The 19,338-nt window shown below is 50.2% G+C and overlaps 1 protein-coding gene across 1 annotated transcript in view; it reads left to right on the top strand.

Moving 5' to 3' along the window:
• The window catches only part of ZAN (zonadhesin), a 68,592-nt gene extending 49,254 nt beyond the window's left edge, over positions 1 to 19,338 (top strand). Inside the window, exons 25-37 of the mRNA XM_077916778.1 lie at positions 470 to 678; positions 2,450 to 2,594; positions 4,261 to 4,511; positions 6,474 to 6,603; positions 8,766 to 8,952; positions 10,221 to 10,382; positions 10,510 to 10,640; positions 12,709 to 12,908; positions 13,997 to 14,135; positions 15,429 to 15,581; positions 16,547 to 16,649; positions 16,975 to 17,009; positions 18,772 to 19,338. Coding sequence (XP_077772904.1) covers positions 470 to 678; positions 2,450 to 2,594; positions 4,261 to 4,511; positions 6,474 to 6,603; positions 8,766 to 8,952; positions 10,221 to 10,382; positions 10,510 to 10,640; positions 12,709 to 12,908; positions 13,997 to 14,135; positions 15,429 to 15,581; positions 16,547 to 16,649; positions 16,975 to 17,009; positions 18,772 to 18,824 — 1,898 coding nt within the window. The 3' untranslated portion in view covers positions 18,825 to 19,338. The remainder of the gene's footprint in view (positions 1 to 469; positions 679 to 2,449; positions 2,595 to 4,260; positions 4,512 to 6,473; positions 6,604 to 8,765; positions 8,953 to 10,220; positions 10,383 to 10,509; positions 10,641 to 12,708; positions 12,909 to 13,996; positions 14,136 to 15,428; positions 15,582 to 16,546; positions 16,650 to 16,974; positions 17,010 to 18,771) is intronic.

Raw genomic sequence — 19,338 nt, 5'->3', positions numbered from 1 at the left:
TTTGAAGGGAGGGGTATACATGCAATCAATAAATCAATAAAACTTTTTTTGTTGAGGGTGTGGGGAATTGTAGCTCAGTGAGCTCAGCGCCTCTGAAAAAATATAGTTTCCAGGGTGTGTTTTTTTTGGAGGGAGGGGTATACATTCAATCAATAAATGTATAAACGCTTTTTTTGTTGAGGGTGCTGGGAATTGTAGCTCAGTGAGCTCAGCGCCCTGAACAAACTACAGTTCCCAGGGTTCTCTGGGAGGAAAGCTGCAGTATAAGAGTGCTCTCAACGTAAGGAGCAGGTGCCATAGCAAACCGCTGCTTTTTTATGCTCCCAGCTGATTGCGGGGGGAAAGCAACCTATTAGCACCTAAAAGAGCCATGCTATATGTTCTTCCTTTGCTGCTGTAGGTAGAAAATACCTCTATTCCTAACCTCCGCTGTCTCCTCTTCCCCGCCTCCCCCTTCTTCCCCCTGCAGCCCTGCCCTGCCCGGCTCACAGCCACTACACCGAGTGCTCCTCTCCCTGCCCGGCCACCTGCTCCAACCTCTACGCCCCAGCCAGCTGCCAGCGCCCCACGACCTGCGTGGAGGGGTGCGCCTGCGACAGGGGCTACGTGCTGAGCGACGACAGCTGTGTCTTGATGCGGGACTGCGGGTGCCTGAGCACCCAGAACGAGTACTACAACGTAAGTGGAAGGGGACTCCCAGCACGATCGCAGCAGCAGGCTGGCAGTCAAAGAACTGTAAGAGTTGCAACGCAGGAATCTTTTGCCCAGCGTGAGACTCGTACACAGGACCCTAAGATTTAGAGTCTGGGGCTGATGGGAATAGTAGTGCGGAACATGTGGCTTGGTTGCCGTCGGGCTGATGCTCCTAAGAGAAGCCGGACGAAGAAGTCCAGATCAGTGGCGTAGCGTGGGGGGTGCCAGGGGTGCCAGCCGCACCGGGCGCAACATCTGGGGGGGCGCGAGTCCAGAGGGAAGGGACAAGTTCCTTCCTCCGCCGGGCTCCCCACCGCCACCGCCAGCCTTGCGCCCTAGCGCGCGCGCGCCCCCCGCCGCCGCCACTGCGGCTGCGCTCCACTCACTGCTCGCAGGAGGAGCAGCCGCTGCAGCAGCGCCAACGCCGCCACCAACGCCTGGCCGGGCACGGGCAGCCTCCGCACCCCGCCGACGCCGCCATCCCCTCGGGCCAGCCACAGGCGGCGGCTGCTTCTGCCGACTGGGAGGGAGGAGAGCTCCGAGGGGCCTCGGCGCGCCCTACGCTCCCCAAAACCCTCCGAGAGGAAGCCGGCGGGCGGGCGAGGGTCTCCGGGCGGAAGGGGGCGCCGCTGGCTCCGGCTCTCAGCGCAAGTCTCAGCCGCGGGGGGGGGGGGGCGGCGAGGACGGAGCGCGGCTGGAAGCCCCCGGACCCGGCCGGGAGGAGGAGAGGCGCTCGCCAAGCCCGGATCTGGAGCTCCACCTACAGCCCAAGGAGAGGAGGGGGCGGGGAGGCGCCCGAGGGGAGGGGGCTTCGGCTGCCTCGGCCCGCGGGGGCTCTGCAAATAATAAAATTAATAAATTCCTGCTGAGCCTTTGGGGGGGGGGATCCTTGGCTCCTTCGCTCGCCCCCAGCCCCAGTGGCGTAGCGTGGGGGGGTGCAGGGGGGCCCGGCCGCAACATCTGGGGGGGGGGCGCGCTTGCATTCGAGTGCTAAAATCCATGGGTTAGGGGGCGCAAATTACTTGCCTTGCCCCGGGTGCTGAAAACCCACGCTACGCCACTGGTCCAGATAACGAAGAAGTCCAGATAACGAAGAAGCTGCCACTCTCACAATAGCTTCTGCGGATCATTTATTAAACGTGATGTTTTGAGGTCAAGCCTCTGTTGGGCGATGGGAGAAACATGACCTACTGAAATATACTTGGAGTCAAGAGTGGATTTCATGCTCTTTATTCAGCTCATAGTGGTGAGGAGGAATAGAAGTTCCCCCAGAATGTCTGCTTTATATACATTATTTACACAATGGGCCGCACATGATTGGCTAGTTCCGGGATTCTCCTGTAGGCCAATCAGGTTGCGGATTCACTTCCACCTGGAGCTGGATTGGGTGGCTCCTGTGGACTAATCAGACTGCTGCATTCTGGACCCTATTGTTCTAGGACCAATCAGACTGCTGCATTCTGAATCGTATTGTTCTAGGACCAATCAGACTGCTGCATTCTGAATCGTATTGTTCTAGGGCCAATCAGACTGCTGCATTTAGGATCCTATTGCTCTAGGGCCAATCAGACTGCTTCATTCTGAATCCTATAGTTCTAGGACCAATCAGACTGCTGCATTCTGAATCCTATTGTTCTGGGACCAATCAGACTGCTGCATTTTGGATACTATTCAACTCATTACATAACACCTGCCTTGCAGAGTTTGGGACGGGTCATGACACAGCCCCCTAACTGCCTCCCCTCTGCCTTTGCAGCCCGGAGAAACCTGGGTGACGGCCAATTGCCTCGAACGCTGCACCTGCGTCGGGAACGGGAAGATCACCTGCCAGTCCTTCCGGTGCCTGGATGGGTCCGTGTGCGCCCTCAGCACCGCGGGGCTTCACTACTGCCGCCCAACCAGTGAGTGGGAACCGGGGGCAGCGGGGGGGGGGGGGCTGAGATGGCGGAGAGGAGGGGAACTGGGAGAGCAGTCAGTCCAGGGTCAGTCGGTCCAGCCATTGGGAAAGGAAGTAGTTCTCCAGCTGCCTAGGCTGGACTACCGCAACGCACTCTACTCTGGGGCTGCCCTTGGAGACGACCGTATTTTTCGCTCCATAAGACGCACCTGACCATAAGACACACGAATTAGAGGAGGAAAACAAGGAAAAAAATATTCTGAACAAAACAGTGGATGTATGATTTTTGTGGTTCATGCTGTGGCCACAGACATGTGATCGGATGGTGAATTTGGGGTGACCCAATGTAAAAATCCTGAGGATCCATGGGCTTTTACCTCCCCCCTCCCAGGCAGCCTCCTTTATCGCTAGCATTCCTTATCTCCTCCTTAAGCTCCTCCGTGGGGCATACCAGGAGAGGCGGTCCCGTAGGTACGAGGGTCCTAGGCCACATAGGGTTTTAAAGGTCAAAACCAGCACCTTAAACCTGACCCTGTACTCCACTGGGAGCCAGTGCAGCTGGAAAAACACTGGATGAATGTGATCCTGCGGCAAAGACCCCGTGAGGAGTCTCGCCACGGCATTCTGCACCCGCTGATCATTCATTCACCCCACACATTTCAAGTAGTTCTCCCCATCACTTTCCAAGCAGTACAACATCCGTGTTTCTCTTTTCGGTGGCGATGCTGCGTTAGGGCGTTTATTGTGTGTTAATTGTGCAGACCTAAAGCCTAACTCGGCACTGGTGGTGGTGCTGAGAAAGATGCTGTGTTGCCAAGAACAGGGAGAATCCACAGGTGCCCAGAGGTTGGCAGAGATGGTGGGGAAATCTCCCCTGCAATGGGGGCCTTGTCAAAATGGGCTGTGATTCCGGAAGGAACGGCTGCTTCCGAGAACGTCATGGCCTTATTACGGAGGGAGAAAACTGTATTTGTCAGGAATCGAAAATCCTGCCGATATTCACCCAGAAAGGTTGTCAGTGATATGGGCTTCAGGTTTTTGAGAAAAAGTACAGGTGGGGCTGATGGGAATGTCAGTCCAAGATACCTGGATGGTACCAGTTTAGGGCTCATTCATATATAATAAAATATGTTTATGTTTAGGGATATCAGTTGGTCATATTAAATTCATTTTTGCATTCCACCACCCCAATTATCATTTTGAAGGAGCGTCTCCACTCCCATCGTCCATCCCGGACACTGAGGTCCAGCTCCGAGGGCCTTCTGGCGGTTCCCTCCCTGAGAGAAGCCAAGTTACAGGGAACCAGGCAGAGGGCCTTCTCGGTGGTGGCACCCGCCCTGTGGAACGCCCTCCCACCAGATGTCAAAGAGAAAAACAACTACCAGACTTTTAGGAGACATCTGGAGGCAGCCCTGTTTAGGGAGGCTTTTAATGTTTGAGGCATTACTGTATTTTAAAATTGTGTTGGAAGCCACCCAAAGTGGCTGGGGAAACCCAGCCAGATGGGCGGGGTATAAATAATAATAAATTATTATTATTATTATTATTATTTGAAAAATAGCAATGCAAAGGCTTGGCCTCGAGACACAGTAAGGACGTTTCCTCTGAGCATGTGCAGAATGCTCACCCACAACTTTTTAGTTTCCTAACTTGGCTCTCCTTCTTCCCAGGATTCCACCAGTGTGTGATTTCCGGAGACCCCCACTACAACACTTTCGACAACTTCGTCCACCACTTCCAGGGGCGCTCCACTTACACCTTGACCAGGACCCTGGCTGACCTTCCGGAGTCTCTCGAACCCCTCTCCGTGGCGGGCAGGAACCGCCGCCGCTTCCCTTTCCAAAGCTTCTCCTTCCTGCGCGAGGTCTACGTCGAGGTGTACGGCTACAGCATCCAGTTGTTGCAGGGGAGGAAGATGGCGGTGAGAGACGTGGAAAACCCTGCGAGGCTTTTTTGGGGGGGGGTCCCCTCCTGCAGATCACTTGCCCCCTGAGCAAACGAGGACCCTCGTTTCCTCCTCCTCCTGCTCTTAAACACGGATGCCGTATGAGGATTCGTGAAGCCGAACGTTGGAATATTCCGTACACATAAAAGGAAGTCCATCTTTCCGCAGTGCAGCGTTTAACTGTGGAACTCCCTGCCACTGGAGCCACTAACTTAGATGGCTTTAAAAGAGGATCAGACAGATTTGTGGAGGAGAAGAGCCACTGTGGGGACAGGATACTGGCTAGGAGCCACTGATAGCCCTCGCCTCCTCCATGGATTTGCCCAGTCCTCTTTTGAAGCCTATGTTGGTGCAATGGGACGTGGGTGGCGCTGTGGGTTAAACCACAGAGCCTAGGGTTTGCCGATTGGAAGGTCGGCGGTTTGAATCCCCGCGACGGGGTGAGCTCCCATTGCTCGGTCCCTGCTCCTGCCAACCTAGCAGTTCAAAAGCACCTCAAAGTGCAAGTAGATAAATAGGTACCACTCCATTGGGAAGTAAACGGCGTTTCCATGCGCTGCTCTGGTTCACCAGAAGCAGCTTAGTCATGCTGGCCACATGACCCAGAAGCTGTACACCGGCTCCCTCAGCCAATAAAGCGAGATGAGCGCCGCAACCCCAGAGTCGGCCACAACTGGACCTAACGGTCAGGGGTCCCTTTACCTTTACCTTTATGTTGGTGGCAGGGAGTTCCGTAGTTTAACTATCTGTCCTAAATCGTCCAACATGTGGCTTAATGGGATGCCCACAAGTTATAGTGCAGGGGTCAGCAAACTTTTTCAGCAGGGGGCCGGTCCACTGTCCCTCAGACCTTGTGGGGGGCCGGACTATATTTTGAAAAGTAATAATGAACAAATTCCTATGCCCCACAAATAACCCAGGGATGCATTTTAAATAAAAGGGCACATTCTACTCATGTAAAAACACAGATTCCCAGACTGTTTGCAGGCCGGATTTAGAAGGCGATTGGGCCGGATCCGGCCCCCAGGCCTGAGTTTGCCTACCCATGTTCTCGTGTTATGAGAGAGGGAGGGGGGAAAACACCTTTCTCTGGTTTCTGTGCGGACCATTTTTATGAACTTCTATCATGTGGCCTCTTGGCTGCCTTTTCTCTAAACGAAGCAGTCTCAAACGCTGCAAGGTTTTTCTTCGGTCCATCCTCTTGATCCTTGTTGATTGCCCGTTCGTTTTTGTGGAGTTTTATTTTTTTATTAACATTCTTATGTTACATTGGTAAACATTATATTACATCACAAGGCTTATTATAATTTTCAGCATGTATACAAAGTTTATGTACCTAAAGAAAAGAAACAAGGACAAAAAATTATTCCAAAATCATATATATATACCAACACATTGGACTTCCTCTCTATCCCGTTGTATATTCCCTTTTTACAAATGAACGTACTCTTATTATTGTATATTTCTTTATATTTTGTCTAGTACATTCCTATATCAATATGTACCCTTGGTATTATTTCTCAACTCAGTCTCTCAGTCAATCGAATGCTAGCATAGATAGCGAACCTTTACTATATTTTCCAACATACCTGTATTTTTCGCTCTATAAGACGCACCAGACCACAAGACTTTTTGGAGTTTTTGGAGGAGGAAAACAAGAAAAAAAATATTCTGAATCCCAGAAGCCAGAACAGCAAGAGGGGTCGCTGCGCAGTGAAAGCAGCAATCCCTCTTGCTGTTCTGGCTTCTGGGATAGCTGCGCAGCCTGCATTCGCCCCATAAGACGCCACACACATTTCCCCTTGCTTTTTAGGAGGGGAAAAGCGAGTCTTACAGAGCAAAAAATACGGTATATCTTATATCTATCCCGCTTTTCAACATACTCTGGCTTCTCCTCAGATCGTATAAATCTTTCGCCTTTTCGATTGCCCTTTCCAGGTAAATGGCGTGATGGTCACCACTCCGTACTCGCCCCGGGACGGGCTCCAGATCACCCAGAGAGGCCGCACCATCTGCGTGGAAACGGATTTTGGGCTCTCCGTTTACTTCGACGGCCAAGATTTTGGGGGTGAGGATAAATGAGCACAAGGGGAGAAGGGGCTGCATCCTCCCTCCTGTAAGGTAATGGGGCTCGCTCAGGAACATCAGGATCAGGCCGGGCCAGAAGCCAAAAAACTTAGCCTCGCGCCGACACTGGCAGGCAGCATCTCTTTTCTTTCCACTTTTTTTTATTGGTTTTCACACTATTATAAACAAACACATAAGAGAAACAAACATAAATCATAGCCTTATTAAAAATGACACTTATTAACATTGTTAAGTGACTTCCTCGCATCCCCTTGGTTGAATTTCATTGCATTTGGTTTTCCAAATCACAGTTCTTATAAAATTTAACTTAAACATTAACATCCTTAAATCTTCACATTATGAAATTGAACATATTAATTCATCACTTAATATAAATAAAGTCCTAAGCCAATTAAGTATCTGCAAGCTATTTTCAGTTAATTTAACTAAATAATCCTTAAATTTAATCCACTCTTCATGGTACTCCTCCTCCTTCTGGTCGCGGACTCTTCCGGTCAGGTCGGCTAGCTCCGAAAAATCCATCATCTTCATCTCCCATTCTTCTATCGTTGGTAATTCTTGGGCTTTCCCCTATTTTATCTAACAAAATACGAGCAGCAGTTGTGGCATACAAAAATAATTTAACATCTTTCTTGGGCAATTCCAAACCTGTTATTCCAAGAAGAATGGCCTCTGGTTTCTTTATAAATGTATATTTCAACATTTTTTTCAATTCATTATAGTGGCAGGCAGCATCTCAGAGTGGGTTTAAGGGCAGGGGTGCTGATTCACCCAGCTCAGGCAAAACTGTTCAACTGGCAAACTATTTCGTTAAAATAGTTAAAAACCATAGAATTCTAGAGTTGGAAGGGACCCCCAAGGGCCATCTAGTCTAACCCCCTGCAATGCAGGAATCAAATGAATACAGCCGTACCTTGGATCCCGAACGCCCTGGAACTTGGACGTTTTGGCTCCCAAACACTGGAAACCTGGTTTGCGAACGTTCCTTTGGAACCCGAACGTCCGACCGGGCTTCCGTGGCATTTGATTGGCTGCAGGAACTTCCTGCAGCCCATCAGAACCCACAATTTGGTTTTTGTACGTTTTGGAAGTCGAACGGACTTCCGGAACAGATTCCATCCGACTTCCAAGGTATGGCTGCCCATAAATGGCTGCACATTGAAGTTGTAGAAGAGGTGTTGGGTACAGAAAAGGCTTTCAGAATCTGAATATGTGTATGAAAGAACCTAAGAAAGGGAAACGATTGAAGGACAGATGTAAAGGCGAGCAAGATAACTAAGAGATGTGCAGTGAATGTGGTGGAAGTCTTTTATAATATTTTAACTGGGATATTGTAATGATTGAAGCATGACTTTGGTAATATTGGTTATGAAAAGTATTTTTCTTCCTCTTTTCTTTTTTTAGTTTGCATTTTGGAAAACATGTACTGTATTTTTCGCTCTATAAGACGCATCAGACCACAAGACACATCTAGTTTTTGGAAGAGGAAAACAAGGAAAAAAATATTCTGAATTTCAGAAGCCAGAACAGCAAGAAGGATCGCTGTGCAGTGAAAGCAGCAATCCCTCTTGCTGTTCTGGCTTCTGGGATAGCTGCGCAGCCTGCATTCGCTCCATAAGACGCACACACATTTCCCCTTACTTTTTGGGAGGGAAAAAGGGAGTCTTATAGAGCAAAAAATACGGTATATAAATGTGTTTATAGTGTTACGTGCTGTTCTTTGGTTCTCTTTCTTTTTCTTTTCTTGTAAAATCTGATAAAGAAAAAAAATACCGTATTTTTTGCTCTATAAGACTCACTTTTCCCCTCCTATAAAGTAAGGGGAAATGTGTGTGCGTCTTATGGAGCGAATGCAGGCTGCGCAGCTATCCCAGAAGCCAGAACCACAAGAGGGATCGCTGCTTTCACTGCACAGCGATCCCTCTTGCTGTTCTGGCTTCTGAGATTCAGAATATATTTTTTTCTTGTTTTCCTCCTCCAAAAACTAGGTGCGTCTTGTGGTCTGGTGCGTCTTATAGAGCGAAAAATACGGTGCAAAATCTGAATATGCGGAAGGCCCAAAGATTGTCCCCACCCCAACTGGTCTAGGGCTCCCCTCATGTGGGCACTACGTTCACCCCTCTTTCTCTCCACCCCACCCAGAGATCGTTCTCCCCAGCACCTATCGGACCTATGTGGGAGGGCTCTGCGGGAATTACGACGGCCAGCGGAACAACGAGTACATGAAACCCGACAGAACGTGGACCCGGAGCCTCAACACCTTTGGGAACAGCTGGGAGGTCATGGTCCCCAGCCGAGAAAGGGAGGCTGGCAGCCATCCTCGCATCAGGTCAGCCCCCTGGCACCTCTTGTCCCTCATGCATGGCTTCTCCCTCATTCAGCAGTTAATCTCCAAACAAGAAGCAGAGAGCTGGGTCTCAAACTCCCTAGAGAACCAGACCTTGCTGTTAGCAGACAGGGACCAGGACTCTGATAACACTAAAATGTAAAGGGACCCCTGACCGTTAGGTCCAGTCGTGGCCGACTCTGGGGTTGCGGTGCTCATCTCACTTTACTGGCCGAGGGAGCCGGCGTACAGCTTCCGGGTCATGTGGCCAGCAGGACTAAGCTGCTTCTGGTGAACCAGAGCAGCACACGGAAATGCCGTTTACCTTCCCGCCAGAGCAGTACCTCTTTATCTACTTGCACTTTGACGTGCTTTTGAACTGCTAGGTTGGCAGGAGCAGGGACCGAACAACAGGAGCTCACCCCGTCGCGGGGATTCGAACCGCCAACCTTCTGATCGGCAAGTCCTAGGCTCTGTGGTTTAGACCACAGCGCCACCCGCGTCCCATCTGATAACACTACGCTGAGCAAAACAGAGCGAAAACAGTAGCCCTATGGGGCCTAGGACCCTCGTACCTACGGGACCGCCTCTCCTGTTATGCCTCACGGAGGACCTTAAGGTCCACAAATGACAACACCTTGGAGGTCCCAGGTCGCAAGGTGGTTAGATTGGTCTCAACTAGGGCCAGGGCCTTTTCAGTACTGGCCCCGACTTGGTGGAACGCTCTGTCCCAAGAGACCAGGGCCCTGTGGGACTTGACATCTTTCTGCAGGTCCTGCAAGACGGAGCTGTTCCGCCTGGCCTTTGGTTTGGACTCACTCTGACCCTTATGTTTCCCTCCCCTTATGGTCTTGATCTATGGGCTACTTTTAAAATGAGGCTGCATTTTAAATTGCATTTTAACCTGTATTTTACATTTGTTTTCTCTCCCCCCCTCTTTTCCCCTTATTATGTTTTTACTGTGCTTTTATTGGTGTTAGCCGCCCTGAGCCTGGCTTTGGCCGGGGAGGGCGGGGTATAAATAAAATTATTATTATTAATAATAATAATAATTTGAGATCATTTTGAGAACAGGATGTTGGGTCATATGGGAGTTTAGATGCACTAAAAGGGGCCCCTTTGGCCTGATCCTGCAGCTCTTCTTATGTTCTGAGGAGAAAGGAACAGGGAGGATTTGTCTTTCTCAGCGCAGACCTTGTACACAGCAGGGAGACATCCAACCAAACATACAGAGGGGAAAACCTCCTTTTCTTCTTCTTCCCCCCACAAAGGCGTGAGGAACCATCAGACGAAGTCGAGTCCGGCTTTGATATCGCCTGCAGCCCAGAGCAGCTGATATCTGTCAACGGGACGGGCGTCTGTGGGGCCCTCTCTGACCCCCAGGGGCCGTTCTCAGCCTGCCATGCCGTCCTGTCGCCCAGCCCTTTCCAAGAGTGAGTGTGCCCAGAACGGAGACATGGGCGGGCGGCTGGGAAGGGAGCGCGTCCGTGTGCAAGCTGACGCAGGCGTGCATTTGTGCGCAAGAGAGCCCATCTCCTTCCTTCTCTCTCCACACCCCAGGAACTGCGTGTACGACCTCTGCGCTCTCATGGGCGACACTGAGCTCTTATGCCAAGATTACGATGCCTATGCCAAGCTATGCCAGGAGGAGGGGGTCACGCTGGGAGCTTGGAGGCAGAAGACGGGCTGCGGTAAGAGAATCCCCCATCCAAAAAAAAACCTATCTCACGCCCTTCCTTGCCCAGCTGCAACACAACAGCCATGCCATGCTGCTAGCTGGTCTTGCTCTGTCGTAGCTGCTGCCACCACCCTTCTGCACCCCCCAATAGGAGGGGACTTTTTAAAAGGCCATTTCCGTAGCACCCCCAGTCCAGCCTGCAGCCTAGCACTCCACACTCTCCCTGAGTCTCTCCCAGACTTCAGAAGAGCGCTCTGGTCGCTTGAAACGCCAATCTTAAACTCCTGGTAGCCTGAATGCCAAGCGCCTGGGCAGGTGGGGATTCCAAAACCCTGAGGTTGGCTGGCAAGCAACACTTCAGTAGTCAAATGAAGGAACTTTACTAGGAATAAAAGGTAGGGGGAAAGCTCTAAAACGGAACCAACCCGTAATATTTCGTTTGGTTTTTTTGGATGAATCTGGTTTATAGATAACAACGAAGACACGTTTTTGTTGTACAGATGTAATTATGGACAATAAAACATGGGATTTTTAAAAAATAAAATAAAATAAATAAAGCTGAGCCCTGTGGCTCTAAAATGGAACCAGTCCTAGCCTATCCACAACCCTCGTCGTTCAAGTTTACTCCCCAAGAATCTGCAAGGCTGGCCAGTTTCACAAAAGATCCCAGCTTGGATCCCCAGCACTGGAAGGAGAACCGGATCCCCTGATGTTGGGGGGCAGACAAGGCGCAAGAAGCATCTCAGCTTTTTAAAGGGTCTACCAGGACACTGAGGTCCAGCTCCAAGGGCCTTCTGGTGGTTCCCTCACTCCAAGAAGCCAAGTTACAGGGAACCAGGCAGAGGGCCTTCTCGGTGGTGGCACCCGCCCTCCCAACATATGTCAAAGAAAAAACCAACTACCAGACTTTTAGAAGACATCTGAAGGCAGCCCTGTTTAGGGGAGCTTTTAATCTTTGGTGCATTACTGTATTTTAATATTTTGTTGAAAGCTGCCCAGAGAGGCTGGGGAAGGCCAGCCAGATGGGCGGGGTATAAATAATAATAAAAAAATATTATTACTTCCTTTCCTCGTGAGAGGGATGTACGACAGCCTCCCTTAGGGCCTGAGCTGTCCTCCATTTCTCCTCCTTCACAACCCCTTACCCCTCGGCCGAGGGCCCCGTGTCCAGAGCATGGGGCCACATCCAGGGCCCACACCCCAGAGGGTAGGGCCCAGACCAGTGGGTTCAAATGACAAGGAAGGAGATCCTCTCCAACTGAGTCCGTTCCCCTGCTCTTATCGCCAGAAAGTTCGTCCTCAGGTTTATCTGGAATAATAATAATAAATTTTATTTATATCCCGCCCACCCCAGCCAAAGCCGGGCTCAGGGCGGCTAACAACAATAAAATAATACAACATTCTAAAATCATTTCATTAAAATTAATTCAATTCAAATTGATGGCAACCATTGGGCTAGAGTTCTGTGAGGATTACCAAAGGAGGGGGTCAGGCTGTGCCTTGGCCAAAGTCCTGGTGGAACAGCTCTGTCTTGCAGGCCCTGCGGAAAGATGTCAAGTCCCGCAGGGCCCTCGTCTCTTGGGACAGAGCCTTCCACCAGATTGAGGCCATGACTGAAAAGCCCTGGCTCTGGTTGAGGCCAGCCTAAACTCCCTGTGGCCCGGGATCTCCAATATGTTTTTGTTTGAAGACCGTAAGGTCCTCCATGGGACATACCAGGAGAGGCGGTCCCGTAGGTACGAGGGTCCTAGGCGTATAGGGCTTTAAAGGTTAAAACCAGCACCTTAAACCTGATCCTGTACTCCACCGGGAGCCAGTGCAGCTGGTATAGCACCGGGTGAATGTGAGGACCCCATAAGGAGTCTCGCCGTGGCATTCTGCACCCGCTGGAGTTTCTGGGTCAGTCTCAAGGGCAGCCCCACGTAGAGCAAGTTACAATAATCAAGTCTGGAGGTGACCGTCGCGTGGATCACATTGGCTAGGTCAGGGCGAGAGAGGTAATCCCCTTTATTGTCATTTGATTCCAACAGAGGCTCTTCTTCTTCTTTTAAACCTTCTACCACCCATCTTGTCTCCCGCAGAGATCTCGTGCCCGCCTCACACCACCTACAAATCTTGCATGACCGCCTGTCCCAACAGCTGTGCCAACATGGCCGCCCAATCGGAGTGCGATGCCCCTTGCGTGGAGGGCTGCGCCAGCGACCCCGGCTACGTCCTCAGCGGGCTGGACAGCGTCCCCTACAACCAGTGCGGCTGCACTGACAACAACCAGTATTACCAGGTAGGCGGGGAGGAATAGGGAGGAACGTCCAGGCTGCCACCGGTCAGTGGCGTGGTTCTGAATCCTGGAAACCGCCGGAGGAGAGCAGGGCGCAACAGATCAGCCGCTGTGAATCTGGTTAAGGGATAGACTCAACCCTGGGTGTACCTAGAACAGGGGTCAGCAAACTTTTCCAGCAGGGGGCCGGTCCACTGTCCCTCAGACCTTGTGGGGGGGCCGGACTATACAGTGGTACCTCAGGTTAAGTACTTAATTTGTTCCGGAGGTCCTTACTTAACCTGAAACTGTTCTTAACCTGAAGCACCACTTTAGCTAATGGGGCCTCCTGCTGCCGCCGCGCCGCCGGAGCACGATTTCTGTTCTCATCCTGAAGCAAAGTTCTTAACCCGAGGTACTATTTCTGGGTTAGCGGAGTCTGTAACCTGAAGTGTCTGTAACCTGAAGTGTATGTAACCTGAGGTACCACTGTATTTTGAAAAAATATATATGAACGAATTCCTATGCCCCACAAATAACCCAGAGATGCATTTTAAATAAAAGGACACATTCTACTCATGTAAGAACACACCGATTCCCGGAACATCCGCAGGCCAGATTTAGAAGGCAATTGAGCTGGATCCGGCCCGTGGGCCTCCGTTTGCCTACCCATGACCTAGAGGTTGGCTAGGATGGGCGCAGAGCCTCAAAAATCACAGCTCTCCACTCTGGCTCAGAGGGGCTAGGAGCCTGCCTGCCTGCCCACTCTCCTGCCTGCTCCTCCAGCGCTCTGGACGGCGGCTGGGCGAGGTGTGCAGGCTTCTCTGGGCACCTTGGCAGAGAAATCTGGTTGGTGGTGTGTGGCCGCAAAGATGGAGGGAAGAAAGATGGAGAGAGCTGATGAAAGTTAAAGGGAGGGAGGGAGGAAGGAGGCAGCGAGCGGAGGGAGGGAGGAAATCACTGGCGGAGTACCAAAGACAATGCATTTGAGCAAAGGTTTTCAGTTTCTGGTCCATGGTCCTTTCCGGTTTTGCTGGTGCCAATACAAAGGTGGGCAGCAGCTTTCCCAGAGTGGCACTGATATTCTTCCCCACGCCCCGGTTTCTCCCCAGATCAACGACACTTTCTTAACGGAGGACTGCTCCAAAAGATGCACCTGCCGCAATACGGGGACTCTGGAGTGTGAGCCTGTGGCCTGCGCCAAGGGGGATGTCTGCGGCGTGGTAAACTTCACCCGCGGATGCTACAGAGGTGAGAAAGGCTTGGTTAGGGACGAGGTGGGAGGAGAGGGTTGAGCCAGCAATGTGATGCAGCAGCAAAAAAGGCTAATGCTGTTCTAGGCTGCATCCACAGAAGTCTAGTGTCCAGATCAAGGGCGGTCTTAGTCCCACTCTATTCTGCCTTGGTCAGACCCCACCTGGAGTCCTGTGTCCAGTTATGGGCACCACAATTTAAGGAGGATATTGACAAACTGGAAGGTGGGCAGAGGAGGGCGACCAGGATAATGAAGGGCCTGGAAACTGAGCCTCACGAGGAATGGTTGAGGGCATTGGGTACGTTTAGCCTGGAGGAGACTGAGAGGGGATATGATTTCCCCTCTGAAGGGCTGCCAGATATTTATCAGAAAATTGTAAGAGTTGGACACCCAATACAACCGCCCGCAACCCAGATAGATAGATAGCTATAAATGATAGATAGATAGATAGCTAGATGATAGATAGATAGATAGATAGATAGATAGATAGATAGATAGATAGATAGATAGATGATAGATAGATAGATGATAGATAGATGATAGATAGATGATAGATAGATAGATAGATAGATAGATAGATGATAGATAGATAGATAGATAGATAGATAGATAGATAGATAGATAGATAGAAACATAGATAGATAGATAGATAGATAGATAGATATAGATATAGATAGATGATAGATAGATAGATAGATAGATAGATAGATATAGATGATAGATATAGATAGATGATAGATATAGATAGATGATAGATAGATAGATAGATATCTTTATTGTCCTTGTCCCATGCAGAACAATGAAATTGAAAAACTACATAAAACATTCTAAAACCTCTGAAACCCCATTTTGAAATATACTATACTGTACTATAAAATACACTATACTATAAAATACACTATACGGATTTAATCCAAATGGATTAAAACACACATCAACATTCTGCATACTCAGTTTGGCCAGCCCAAATGACCACGTTTTCAGCAGGCGCCGAAAAAGGGTGCAGCGACGGAGCCTGACTAATCAGTCAATTGGTGGGGAGTTCCAAAGGCTGGGTGCTGCTGTCGCCCTGAAAGATTGATTTATGCACGGGTGTTGCGTGGCGCCTGCAACGGTGCCATCGCCCTTAAAACCAAAGTCGATGGCTGATGTGGAAATGGGGAGACCTGAAAGAGTAGGAAAGTGACAGAATCTGGAAACAGAACACTTTCCCCATCTCTCGGTGGGCCGCCATGTGGACTGACGGTGGTCTCTCCCCTCCCCAAAAACACACGTTTATTCCTTTGCAGAGAGTGCCTGCCTCCGTAACAATTGCCAGAACGAGGGAGTGTGTCAGGACACCTTAGACGGCACCCTTGGCTACGTCTGCGTTTGCACGGAGGGATACAACGGAACCTACTGCGAGACTGCCTACGATGTACAGCCCCCATCCCCCTCGACAGGTAACAAGTCCCTGCCGCTTGTTGAGTCGTCTAGTCGTGTCCGCCTCTTCGTGACCCCCTGGACCAGAGCATGCCAGGCACTCCTGTCTTCCACTGCCTCCCGCAATTTAGTCAAACTCATGCTGGTAGCTTCAAGAACACTGTCCCACCATCTCGTCCTCTGTCGTCCCCTTCTCCTTGTGCCCTCCATCTTTCCCAACATCAGGGTCTTTTCCAGGGAGTCTTCTCTTCTCATGAGGTGGCCAAAGTCTTGGAGCCTCAGCTTCAGGATCTGTCCTTCCAGTGAGCACTCAGGGCTGATTTCCCTAAGAATGGAGAGGTTGGATCTTCTTGCAGTCCATGGGACTCTCCAGAGTCTCCTCCAGCACCAGAATTCAAAAGCATCAATTCTTCAGCGATCAGCCTTCTTTATGGTCCAGCTATCACTTCCATACATCACTGCTGGGAAAACCATGGCTTTAACTATACGGACCTTTGTCGGCAAGGTGATGTCTCTGCTTTTTAAGATGCTGCCGTTACCTGCCCTAAAACACACACACACACACACAGTACCTGTCAGGCCATTGCTGTATTTTTTGTTCTATAAGACGCACTTTCCCCCTCCTAAAAAGTAAGGGGAAACGTGTGTGTGTGTGATGGTGCGAATGCAGGCGTGTGTGCGGCTCTTGGGGGGAGAGGCTGCGCGCGGCTATCCCATAAGCCAGGACAGCAAGAGGCATTGCGATCCCACTTGCTGTCCTGACTTATGGGATAGCCGCGCGCAGCCTCTCCCGGTTAGGGGGAGCCTTCATCCCGCTGCCCTGAAGAGGCTTCGCGCGGCTATCCCAGAAGCCAGATCCCTCTTGTTTTCCTCCTCCAAAAACTAGGTGCGTCTTATGATCAGGTGCGTCTTATAGAGCGAAAAATATGGTGATTAATCCACCCCTCTTTCTTCCTCCCGTTTCCACCCCCCTACACCCATCCAGATGACAACAATTTGACAGTCATCCTCATCGGAGTCCTCGTTCCTCTCGCGTTGATCCTGATGGTGGTGACAGGCGTCTGCATCTATCGACAGCGGAGGAGCAGGTATGGGATTGGGCAGGGCAGGCACAATGGGTGTGAGGGGGTCCGGTTGCCTCCTGCGGGCACTGGGGGGGCTCAGGGCAACAGGAGAGAGGGGATTTCAGAGGAGCAAGGCGTTGATATTAGTATGCAACGCCCTTGACAACTCGGAAGACATTTACCTACGAGATCGCCATGAGATCGCTCTGATTGGCAGAATTGGTACTTTTACGGGTGGGTTGGACTCGATGATCCTTTGGGTCTCTTCCAACTCTCTGGTTGCCCACCTCACACCCCAAATCTCCTCAAATGTCCTGTTCTTATCTGCTTCTCTTTTCCTCCTGTGTAGGCGGGAACACAGCATGCTTGCCTTGTCAGATCCAGGTGAGTTGAGAGCAGGAGGAATCCCTGGTGTATATTATTAATTATTATTATTATTATTATTAGAATTATTATTAGAATTTATATACCGTCCTATACCTGGGGCTCTCAGGGCAGTTCACAGAATAAAATCAAGATATAAAACCAGAAAATGCTAATAAAAATAAAACAATAACCCAATAGCCCCCCAAAAACACATTTTAAAAGGGCATAGGATGTAAATCAGATTAACCAAACACCTGGTTGAAAAGGAACGTTTTTGCCTGGCGCCTAAAGGTGTATAATGAAAGCGCCAGGCGAACTTCCCTGGGGAGAGCATTCCACAAACGGGGAGCCACTGCAGAGAAGGCCCCGTTCTCATGTTGCCACCCTCTGGGCCTCTAAAGGCGGAGACACACGAAGGAGGGCCTCAGAAGATGATTTCAGGGTAGATTCATACGGCAAGAGGCGGTCCTGAGCCATTTAAGGCTTTATAGATCAAAAGCAGCACTTTGAACAGCTGCCTCAAGGCTCCTGTTCAGTTGTGGGTGAACATATCAGACGACACAGCAATTCTTCAAACAGCTCTTGTTTATTCAGAGGCCAGAACAGAACTGAACTGAAGGGTTCAGCCAACCTGCTCATATAGAGCTCAACTACAAAGCAACAGTAACAACTTTCTGTAACTATCCAATCACTGAACGTCACTTTCAATCCCTTATTTGCATACAAACTATCCAACCACTGAACGTCACTTTCGATCCTTCATTTGCATAACTATCTACATTATCCCCCTGCTGGCCCAGGGTGAGAACTTCAGTACATAACATCTCCACCCCAGAGTCAGCTGCACCCAAGAACATATACAAGAGCCCTGTATAGCTGGATCAGCCCAGTGGCCCATCGAATCCTGCATCCTATTCTCACAGTGACCAAACAGCTGCCCGTTATGGGAAACCCACAAGCTCAAGAGCTACATTCTCCCCTCCTGCTGTTTCCAGCAACTGGTTTTCAGAAGCATCGCTGCCTCCAACTGTGGAGGCAGAACATAACTAAAAGCGAGGAGCCTTTGACAGCCCTTTCCTCCTCCATGCCTTTCCCTAATCCTCTTTTGAAATATACTCGGAGTCGAGAGTGGATTTCATGCTCTTTATTCAGCTCATAGTGGAGAGGAGGAATGGAAGTTCCCCCAGAATGTCTGCTTTATATACATTATTTACACAATGGGCTGCACATGATTGGCTAGTTCCGGGATTCTCCTGTAGGCCAATCAGGTTGTGGATTCGCTTCCACCTGGAGCTGGATTGGGTGGCTCCTGCAGACCAATCATACTGCTGCATTGTTCTAGGACCAATCAGACTGCTGCATTCTGAATCCTACTGTTCTAGGACCAATCAGACAGCTGCATTTTGGATCCTATTGTTCTAGGACCAATCAGACTGCTGCATTTTGGATCCTATTCAACTTAGTACATAACATATTTGGAAGCCATCTAAGTTGGCGGCCATTGCTGCCCCTTCAATGACTCCTTGGGGGCCCTTCCAACTTTACAACCTTATGGCTCTGTTCTTCAAGCCCAGGGTGCTCTTACATCACTCAGTATTATTATTTAGTGCTTATTTCATTCACATACTCCCCCTCCCTCGATTGTGGAAAACTGCAGAGCAGTTTGCAAAAAGAACGAATAGGATTATTAACGAAAGCATTTACGGAAACAGCTCTGTCCTGCACACCAAGGAAGTCGGCTTGGATCTTGGTATCATTACAATTATTATTTCTTTTTCAGGCCAAGGCACGCCTCTTCCTTACACGACTGCCGACAAGACCACTCACTTCTGACCTCCGCCCCAGATCTATTGCTGAAAATATTTCTCCCGGTCACACGCCCAGGGTGGGAACCATCAAGATCTGACCTTTCTAAAGCCAGGTTGCTGAAGGGGCAGAGGCGCTGCAAATAAAGGCTGCCCCCGCACCCCACCTGCTTTCGCTTCCAGGAGTCTGTCCGGTCAGGTGAAAGAAAATCAGAGGAAGTGGAGGAGATTGGAGACACACGCCAACCCATTCGCCACCCTGGCATCTGCTGGCACAGCTTTCCCTCCCTCTGGGCTCTGTGATGCTTCTAGACTTGGTGATCCCATGCAGAGAATAGGCTTGGCAACCCAAATTCTGCCAAGGCTACTATTCCCAGCCAGCTGCTCATAGCTCCCCACCCTCCCCTCGCTGTGGGGCCAGCACACCTCATCCCACACACGCCACCCCTTTCTGGGCAAGGGAAATGGAGCTGAATTGTGTCCAGAACACCAAACAAAAATTAATAAATGAATGCAAATAAAAGCCGTCCTCTCCAGCATAA

This window comes from Podarcis muralis, chromosome 13 (genome assembly GCF_964188315.1).
Source record: "Podarcis muralis chromosome 13, rPodMur119.hap1.1, whole genome shotgun sequence".
In the NCBI taxonomy this organism is placed as follows: Eukaryota; Metazoa; Chordata; class Lepidosauria; order Squamata; family Lacertidae; genus Podarcis; species Podarcis muralis.
This window is presented reverse-complemented; position numbering and strand designations above follow the sequence as displayed.